The sequence below is a fragment of the Vombatus ursinus genome, unplaced genomic scaffold (genome assembly GCF_900497805.2).
Source record: "Vombatus ursinus unplaced genomic scaffold, bare-nosed wombat genome assembly UNPS02014858.1, whole genome shotgun sequence".
Taxonomy (NCBI): domain Eukaryota; kingdom Metazoa; phylum Chordata; class Mammalia; order Diprotodontia; family Vombatidae; genus Vombatus; species Vombatus ursinus.
The window spans coordinates 1,929,995-1,940,981 of record NW_020954636.1 but is presented as its reverse complement, the minus strand read 5'-3'; the positions used below and the strand labels follow the sequence as shown (position 1 = coordinate 1,940,981).

General features: G+C 32.5%; 1 protein-coding gene across 1 annotated transcript; it reads right to left on the bottom strand.

The window, feature by feature from the left end:
- Positions 1–4,972: 4,972 nt before the first annotated feature.
- LOC114027328 (olfactory receptor 2A1/2A42-like) lies at positions 4,973–5,944 on the bottom strand. Its single transcript, XM_027841308.1, has one exon. The coding sequence runs from the start codon at positions 5,942–5,944 to the stop codon at positions 4,973–4,975; it is 972 nt and encodes a 323-aa protein (XP_027697109.1).
- Positions 5,945–10,987: the final 5,043 nt, after the last annotated feature.

Below are 10,987 nucleotides of genomic sequence, written 5' to 3'. Positions count from 1 at the left end.
ATATTTAAACATTTGACTTTGTTTAGATGAGTCTTTTTCCATAAGAAATTGATCAGACAAAATGATATTGGAACATATGATGGAGAAATATGTGGAAAATTTAAATGGGAGTAACAGAACAGTTCTTTTGAAAAACAAAATTGCAAAAGTGAGATAAGAAGCAAAACCAGATATATGGTCAATTCCATTAGAAGTACATTTTAAAATTTTATAAGCAAAGATCAAGGAACTTAGAGAAGGGTCTCCAGAGATACTTCTTTCTAATTAAGGGAGTAGGTTGGGGAACCAAATATTTGAAAAAAAAATTATGGATGTAAAAGTATAAATTTATGCATTGTATTTCATTCCTAAGCAACAAACATTTATTAAGCCCCTATAAGGCCCACAAACTGTGTTAATTACTAAATATACAAAGAAAAAAATAAATAAAAAAAGTTCTTGTCCTCAAGGAGCTAATAATAGAGAAGTTTGTATATATGATAACTGCAATTGAAGTAAACCTGCTGAATTAAAGGAGAGTATAATACTTATTCAATTCAAAAAGCTTTTATTATATTAGGCTTTTTTTTAAGCACCAAACTATGGCAGCATAAAATAGATGAAAACAAACATAATAACTATAACTAGCAATGTAAATAGATTTAATTCTTCGGTTGATGGGAAAATATTAAAAATTCATTAAAAATGCAAGATCTTCAGTAAATACACTTTAGTTGGAAAAGCATTTGCACATATAAGGAAAAAAACTGATGTAGTATTGGACAAAACTGAATTTTAATTAAAAAGATGGAAGGAAATAACAATGGCAGCAACTTCATACTTAATAAGAAAACATTGCCAACTCAACTAAAGTTGTTAAATACTTCTTAAATACTTAGAAAGAAAATGTATCAACATATTTAAAATCATAGAAGTTAATTTAAAAAATAAAAAGTAACTGAATTAAATGTGTTAAGTATTAATTTAAATATATTAATGTAATAGATAATATAAATAAACAAATTAATTATATGTATACATAAAACATTAATAATGAGAGACTTTAATATTCCACTAACAGAATATAATACATCACCTGTAAAGATAAATAAAATAGGAAGCAGCAGCAAAAGCTGGGTCGCAGATCTTGTGTTGACTCAGGAGATGACCTGAATCTAAGAGTAGTGGACAAGGGCAAAGAATGTTCACAGCCTGGTTTATCTCCCAGGTTTATCTGAGTCCTGCAGCTGATTAACAAAGGCAAGGCACTCAGGCAAAGAAATAGCCTGTAGTTTTGTCTCTCTGAACGTGCAGTACTTTCTAGTCAGCTTACAGGGACTGTGGCTAATAGTCGCCTATTAGAATTCCAACCTGGGGCAAACCTACAGTTGCAGCACCCAAACCCAAATTATGGTCAGGAGTTTGCAAAGCTCAGATTAGAAGGGTGGTAATCAAAAATTTCTCATGACCAAAGTGCTTTGGGTTAAATGGATTAGAAAATAGAATCCTATAATATAGTGCTTATAGGAAGCTCTCTTGAAACATGATTTATGTAGATTTAAAATGAGAGGTAGGAGTAAAGTTTATCATGCTTCAGCAGATGTAAAAAAATCATTTTAGCTAGGTTATGATTACATCCAAATAATTCAAAATTCTATTTTGTGCAAATTATAAAATGATACCAGGTTATATTCAGGGAGTGAAATTTCATTTAATGTGATGCACACAAGCTCATTGAGGGTGTTAACATCATATATATTGTCTGCCTCCACTATCCTATTATTGTATGCAGATGTGATGTACTGCTGAATATGTGCTACCAATAGTTACGCTAATTTATTTAAAGAACCCTTAATAAAATGGATAATATGAAGAATACTTTGAATGGAAATGGTGCCAGCACAAAAAAGATGTTTATTATTAAATTTGAACACAAATTGAATATATTTGAATAGCATAATTGTGGGCATAGCAACTGAAAAGTAGGATGAGATATGAGAATGCCTGAATTTATATTGCAGAATATTATTTAAAAAAAACAGGTAGAATTTTAAAAAGGCAAAGTTGTGAGATTGTAGTCATTTGCAAACAACTACAAGAAATAGAAACATTACAAAGACAGAAATTGAATAACTTTTTTTCCTGTCTCTATTACATTTTTTCCCAACAAAAATGCATTCTTTTTAGCAGAGCATAAGGACAGAGCACTTGGCCTGGAGCCAGGAAGATGAGTTCAAATGTAATGTCAGAGGGGCTGCTAGGTGGTGCAGTGGATAGAGCATTGGGCCTGAAGTCAGAAGGAGCTGAGTTCAAATCCTGACTCACACCAAACACTTGACACTTACTAGCTGTGTGACCCTGGGCAAGTCACTTAAACCTAATTGCCTATAAAACAACAACAACAACAACAAAAACAACAAATGCAATCTTAGACATTTACTAGCTATGTCACCTGATCTCTCTCTCTCTCTCTCTCTCTTTTTATGCTGATAGTTTTCCTAATATTGAACCAGCCCTGAATTCCTGCCATAAATCTTACCTGGTCATAGTGTATTATCCTCCAGATAAGTTGCTGGAATCTCTGTGCTAATATTTTATTTAATGTTTTTTGTATCTATATTCATTAGGGAAATTGGTCTATAATTTTCTTTCTCAATTTTGGCTCTTCCTGGTTTAGGTAAATAGGTATCAGCACTGTATTTGTATCATAAAAATTTTTGGTAGGAATTCTTATTCACCTGTTTTTCCAAATAGTTTATATAGCATTGGAATTAGTTGTTCTTTAAATGTTTGACAGAATTCACTTGTAAATCCATCTGGCACTGGAGATTTTTCCTTAGGGAGTTCATTGATGGCTTGTTCAATTTCTTTTTCTGAGATGGGGTTATTCAAGTATTTTACTTCTTCTTCTCTTAATCTGGGCAATTTGTATGGTTGTACATATTCATCTATTTCATTAAGATTGTCAAATTTGTTGGCATAGAATTGGGCAAAATAGCTCCTAATTATTGTTTTGATTTCCTCTTCATTGGTGGTGAATTCACCCCTTTCATATTTGATGCTGGTAATTTGATTTTCTTCTTTCTTTTTTTTAAAATTAAATTAACCAAAGGTATATCTATTTTTTTCCCCATAAAACCAACTCTTAGTTTCATTTATTAGTTCAATAGTTTCTTACTTTCAATTTTATTAATCTCTCCTTTGGTTTTCAGAATTTCTAATTTGGTATTTAATTGGTGATTTTTAATCTGTTCTTTTTCTAGCTTTTGTAGTTGCATGCCAAATTCATTAATATCTTCTTTCTCTATTTTATTCATGTAAGCATTTAGAGATATAAAACTTCCCCTAAGAATTACTTTCTCTGCATCTCAAAAGTTTTGGTATGGTTTCTCATTATGTCATTCTCTTGGATGAAGTTATTGATTATTTCTATGATTTGTTGTTGCACTCACTCATTCTGTAGGATTAGATTATTTAGTTTCCAATTAATTTTTAGTCTGTCTTTCCATGGCCCTTTAATACATGTAATTTTTACTGCATCATGTTCTGAAAAGGGTGTATTTAATATTTCTGCCTTTCTGCATTGAATTGCACGTTACCTGATCTCTTAACTTGTGTTTGCCTTACTTTCCTTATCTGTAAAATTGGAATAATAATAACCTATTTCCCATGATCATTCAAGGAACAAATGATATGATAATTATAAAGTTCTTAGCACAGAACCTGGTAAACAGTAAGCACTTCATAAATGTTAGCTATTGTTTATTATTGTTATTTCCACAAAAGCTTGAAGTTAATGTAAGATAGTGAAAGAAATGGAAATTAAATGGATAATGAAGAAACTTTTATTAAAGTATTTTTAGCTTGATACTGTAAACATCAAGTTCAGTTCCATAATTTAAGGAAAATTACTAGAGAGGTGGACAATGCAGATGAGGATGCAGTAGCTAAATATTCTGGTGTTTTGAAGAAAATAATATAAGAACTGTGGACATACTGATCAACTAACTTTTAACAAGGGCGAAACAGGCTTATTCTGGAAGAAGATAATTTACAGAATTTATGTTTTTCAAAAAGAAAAAAACCTTCACACCTTCTGCAAGTGGTCTTTCTTAATAATCCCCACATCTAGTGCCTTTCCTTTAAGATTACCTTCCATTTCCACTGAACACAAATTGAGTGTAAATAGTTATTTGAAAATTATTTTCTCCATTAAATGTCAGCTCCTTGATGATGGGAATGCTGCTTTGCCTTTCTGTGTATACTCACTGTTTAGCACAGTACTGTTACATAGTAAATACTTAATAAATCCTTGTTGACTGACTGAATGAATGAATGAATAAATGGCCAAAATAATTCCCAGAGAAGAGATGGAAAAATTCATTTCTCTGTATGCTTTGAAGATGTTGGTGATTATAGATAAGGATACGGATGTCAAACATTGCAGATACTGTCAGTCTTGACACAGTTGTTGATTAATCTTGCTGAATTACATTTTTTCTTTAATTTTTATTCTTTATAAAAATGAAGGACCTTAAAATAGGGAAGAGAGGGAAATAGTCAGAAGTAAATGTAATATAAAAGCAAATTATATCAATATTGATTTAATAAATGAGTAATTAATAAATAATAAATTTAATAAATAATTTAATAAAAGTCATTAGTTTGTAGTTTCCCATGCTGCACTCACATGCAGTGTCTGAGAGAATAGGACACAAAAAATGTTTCAATTGAAACATAGGAAGTATGGAGGCATGTCACAGAAATAAGGAAAATATAGGGCAAAAATAAAGAGATTCAGACCCATGGAAGTGCTCCAGAAGGAGGCATAGGTAGAAAAAGAGGAGCAAGAGAATTTGGACAAAGAAAAAAGAAAAAAAAAAGGATGATTTAATCTCATGCCAATTACTGCCCAACTTGTTATAAACTCCAAAGGTTCCTTTGCTGTCTCTTCCTCTATATAAAGAAATTTCTATTCAATCCCTTAACCTTGTCACTCCTTCCTAAGCAATCTCCTTAGGGCCCCCTTTACTTCTGCATTTCTCAGGCTGTACACCAGAGGATTTAAGGTAGGATTAAAGAAGCTGTAAAACAAGAAGAGAATTTTCTGTTGCTCCCCAGAGTTCCTTGACTTAGGGGCCATGTAAGTGATGATGGCACTCCCAAAGAAAAGCCCAACCACACAGAGGTGTGACAAGCAAGTAGAGAAGGCTTTCTTTTGTCCTTCCCTTGACTTGATTCTCAAGATAGCACTAAGGATATGGGTGTAGGAGATTAGGACTAAGCAGAGGGGTCCAACTAAGATAAACACACAAGCAACAAAGATGACTAATTTGTTGAGCCATATGTCTGTACAGGCAAGTTCCAGGACAGATAGGATTTCACAGAAGAAGTGGTTGACTTCCCAAGGACCACAGAAGGGCAACCTAAGGACGAGAAGCACATGGATCAATGCCAGGATGGATCCAAATGCCCAGAATATGATAGCCAGTGCAATACACACTTCCCACCTCATAATGAGTTTGTATCTGAGGGGATGGCAGATTGCCACATACCGGTCATAACTCATCATCACCAGAAGAAGACATTCAATGTGGGCAAATGCCATAAAGAGATAGGCTTGCATTATGCAACCTGCAAAGGAGATGGGCTTGGTTGGATCCAGGAGATTTGCCAGCATTTGAGGGACAGTGTTTGAGGCATAAGAGATGTCAACAATAGCCAGTTGTGAAAGGAAGAAGTACATAGGAGTATGGAGTCGGGAGTCAAGACAAATCAGCATCAGGATGACTCCATTTCCCAGCAGAGTGAAGGTATAGAGTAGGAGGAAGAGCCCAAAAAGAACTAGGTGCATCTTAGGGCTAACAAGAAATCCCAGCAGAATGAAATTTGTCACCGTGGTCTGATTGTTGTCCATAACCCTATGTTGAAAACAAAGACATTGGAGAAAGATACCAAAATGCATGGTTTAGTTCATATCCACCCAATTCTATGAAGCAAATATCTGCTGATCTTTATTAATCTATCCTTTTTCTCATTGGGGAAATGGACAGAGAGAAGGCTGAAACCAGTAAGAAATACTTCAAATGATTCTTTAACTTGCTTTCCTACAATCATTTTAGACTATTTTCATCTGCTATATCATTGTTGCCCTTCCCAAAGTTAAACTTTAAAAATGGTCTTGAACTCTGGAAAATGCAGAAGTATTCAGCTACACAAGGATACAGAAGTACTAAGTTAACTATAGTAATGTAAGAAGAGGTTATGTCTCCTGTAAGGGGAATATAAAGTGTTCTATTATCTTTGGAGGGAAATCACAACAAATTGGAGGGAAACCACAACAACTGGAATAAATTCCTTTCCTATCTTCATTGAGAGGTTGAGTTATTTCAAGATCTTTAGAACAATCTGTCTGGTTCAGAAGCAGAAAGAAGTGAAGATGTATCATTACTGCCACCTATTAACTAAGTCTGAGTAGATCTGCCTCTAATATCCTGGTCAACAAAATACATTTACCATTAATCCAGTCACTGTGAGCCCAGAATTAATTGGCAGTGGATGATTCTGCTATTATGCACTAAGAATAGGTCAAAGTTCTTAAAAATCTAGGTCATTTTGATTTTTTTCTTTTGAGAGGTAGCCAACAATTACATCTAAGCATATTTTCCTAACCTTTCTTTTTTTTTTTTTGCACTGGACAACTTTTCATCAGTCTCATAAGCACTCACTTTGCCAAAATAACTCAAATAGGTTTAATGTGAGAGAATTCAAATATGTGCGAATTGTCAGATGTTGTTGATGTAGAACACAGTAGGAGGAAAAAAAACAATTACTGTCATCTTGTGGGTGGGAATGGTCACTGAACACTGGAAAAGAGTCACTATCAGATACTCAGATACTTTCTTACTGTGAAGAAGTAGAATGACAATGGAAATAACATCAAAGAGTGACTAATTTCATATAGTGTTTAAAAAAATAATGAAGCATCTAAAAGTGGAAGAAATACTATACCTATGGGACATTATGAAAGCTAACATACCAGATCAATACTTTTAGTGACAGTGAAAGGTATTGTGTCTGGGGGGAAGTATTATTTTAATCTCCCTGAGGTACTGTCATTTTTTGTAATCCATCACATTTGGAAAAATTCAAAGCTGATGAAACTTTTTTTTGTCAAAATCTTTGGTAAGAAAACAATAGCTAAAATAACAATATTTATACAGAAAGCTTTAAATTTTGCAATGTGTTTTATATGTTATCTCATTTGATCCTCACAAAATGACTAGAAGGTAGGTGATATTATTATCCCCATTTTGCAGATATAGAAACTGAGTCTCAGAAAGGTGATGTACCTTTTATCACATAGATAGTAAGTGTTTCTGTCAGAATTTAAAACTCATGTATTTTGACTCCAAGCCCAAAACTCTATCCACAATGCTCTATAGCTCGCTGGACAAAACAAAACAAAGGAAAACGAAAAAAAATTATTGTAAATAACCTATTCTAGTTTTAGTTTATTAGTGAAAAAAAGGAAGTTTCACTAGAATTCATTGGAAGAAGACTGATGGTTTTAATGTTTTTAGTAAGTGACACATATTCAAAAAAAGTTCTGAACCCACTGATGACCTAAATATTTTAATTCATATAGAAAATAGAATCAAGAACCCACTCCTGGAAGTTGAATGAGATGCCAAAGTTAAAAGGGATTTCATCAAAAACTCAACATTTCAGTCTATTATCTAGACAATTGTTCTGCTTGAATATATATTGATGTCATGGAGAAGTACCTGGATTAAAAAAGCTTTGCTGGTCACTCACAAGAGCAATCTGACTGGTTCTATTAAGTAGGAAAGACTTTGAGCACAGACTTGGTAATAGATTCTATACTTGTCATTCATGAACCATCGCAGTTTAGTATGGAGAGGCTCATTATTGGATGGGCTGAAGAATGATTAAATTTTTGGTCAGAGAAAGTCTTAAAGATTTTTTACTGAGAGTGAGGTTGTCATGTATATTGTACCAATGCTAATGATATCAAAGATTCTTGAAGTATTCAAATTTTATAACACTGGCTTTCATTTTATGTCATGGATTGTGACATCTGACTGCAAATTATTGTGAACTAGAGCAGTCTTCCAATGAATACTACATAATAAATATATTTTTGAGGAAGTCAAAAAACAATATAATACAATAAATTTTGCATACGCTAAATACATGCTTGCTTAAAGAACTACAAAGTTTCAAAAATGTGCTTTTAATATCTCTTATAATTACATGAATATGACATGGGGTGGGCAATATATTTGAAAGAGCATAGGACCTGGGGTTGTATCCAAGAATAACTTACTCAGAAAAGTTGAATACAATCCTGAACATGAAAAAAATGGACATTTGCAAACTGAAAGACTTCAGGGTATTTTTTTTGGTGTGTGAGGCAATTGGGGTTAAGTGACTTTCCCAGAGTGATACAGCTAATAAGTGTCACGTGCCTTAGGCCAGAAGTGAACTGGGGTCCTCCTGACTTCATGGCCAGTGCTATATCCACTGCACTATCTAACTGCCCCTCTTTCTGGTATCTGCAACAAAAAGACCAGAACTCAATGAAAAATTCAATATAAAAGATCCAGAAGAAACATAAAGAAAACATTAAAGACTAATAATTACAAGGCACTATTAAGGCCAAACTGCTTATTTATAATACATGAAAATACTATCAGTATTCCTAAAACTTTCATCACTACTAAGGTAGTTTGAAAGAAAGGTTGGGACTGAGTTATGTAGGAGGAGGTGATTCTAAAAACAAAATTGGGTATGAAAAAATTGGGGCATGGAAGGAAGAACTAATACAGGGAAAGAAGGTTGGAGTGGAGGGCTGATAATGTTGGAATGTTGCTCTCATCTGAGTTGAAGAGGAAACAACATGTATGCCTGAAGTGGTTTAGCAATTATCTGAAGTGATAAGGAGATGAGAAAACTGGGGAACAGGGTGGGAGAGGGACTTTTAGGAAGGTGTATAAATAGCTTAAGATGAGTAGTGTGAGGGATCAAGATAAAGGAGGGACTTTTAGAGGGGTGGGTAAAATCAAAAATGAAAGAGTATGGGAGAAGATAGAGTAAAAGAAGGCTGAGAAGGAAAATAGTGAGTAAAAATAAGATAGAGGGAAATTCACAAGTAGTAATTATAACTTTGAATGTGAGTGGGAAGAACTCATCCATAAAACAGAAATGAATAGCAGAATGGATTAAAAATCAGAATCCAACATTGTTGTTTACAAGAAACACAATTAAGAATGAGAGATACATACAGAGTTAAAATGGAGATTTGAAAAAGAATTTATTATGCTTCAGCTGAGGCAAAAATGCATGAGCAGCAATTACGATCTCAGCAATGTTATGGCTAAAAGGGATTTTATTAAAAGAGATAAACATGGTAACTTCTTTTGATAAAGTGTATCATATACAATGGAGCAATATTAATACTGAAGCTATGTGCACCAAATACTATAGCATCTAATTTTTTAAAAGAAAAGTTAGATGAATTATAGGTGGATATAGATAGTAGCACTGTAACAGTTGAGGACTTTAATCTTCCTCTGTCATAACTAGATAAATCTAACCAGGAAATAAATGAGAAAGAAGTTAAAAAAGAGAATAGAATTTCAGATAAGCTAGATATGATAGATACCTGGAGAGAATTGAATGGAGATAGAAAGGAATACACCTTTTTTCAGGGTTTCATGATACTTTTACAAATATTGGCCATATGTTTGTACATAAAAAGCTTAGAGATAAAAGCAGAAAAGCAGAAATGTTGAAAGTATCCCTTTTTAGATCATAATGCAATAAAATTATATTTAATAATGGACCATGGATCCATAGATTAAAGACTAATTGGACATTAAACAGTCTTATCTTAAAGAATGAGTGGGTTAAAGAACAAATCATAGAAAAAAATCAATAATTTCATTAAAGAGAATGACAATAATGAGACAACATATTAAAACCTATACGATACAGCAAAAACAATGATTAAAGGAAAATTTATATCTATAAATGCTTATATCAATAAAATAAAGAACAGACTAACAAAGTGAATAGGTATTTAAAATAACTAAAATCCTCAATTGAACACTAATTTGGAAATCATAGAAATTAATAAAATTGAGAGGAGAAACACATTGAATTAATAAATAAAACTTGAAGTTGGTTTTACAAAAAAAAACAAATAAAATAGAAAAAAGTGGTTAATTTGATTTAAAAAGAGAGAAGCAAACCAATTCATTGGTATCAAAAATGAGAAGGGTGAATATACCACTAATGAAGATGTATGTAATCAAAGAAATCATAAGGAGTTATTTTGCTCAAATACATACCAATAAATTTAACAATGTAGGTGAAATTAAAGAATATTTACAAAAAAAATCAGCAGAAGAGGAAATAGACCATCTAAATAGAACTCTTTTAGAGGAAGAAATTGAGCAGGCCATAAATGAACTTTCTCAGAGAAAAGCACTAGAGACAGATGAATTTACAAGTGATTTCTATTAAAATGTTAAGATCAACTAATTCCAATCTTAAATAAAGTATGTGGAATTATAGGGAAAGAAGGGTCCTACCAAACTCCTTTTATGAAACAAGTATGATACTGCTACCTAAACCAGGAAGAGTAAAAATGGAGAAAGAAAATTATAGCCCAATTTCATTAATGAGTATGGATGAAAAAATACTAGCTAAAAGATTACAGCAATATATTACAAAATTATACATTATGCTCAAGTGGGATTTATGCCAGGAATACAGGGATGATTTAATGTAAAGAAAAGTATTAACACAATTGATCACATTGATAAGAAAAAAAGTTTTTCTTTAAATCATAGGTTTTTATCAATAGATGCAGAACAAGCTTTTGATAAAGTTCAACACTTAATTCTATTAAAAATACATGAAGGTATTGGTATAAATGGATTTTCCTTAAATTGATTAAAAACATTTATCTAAAACCATC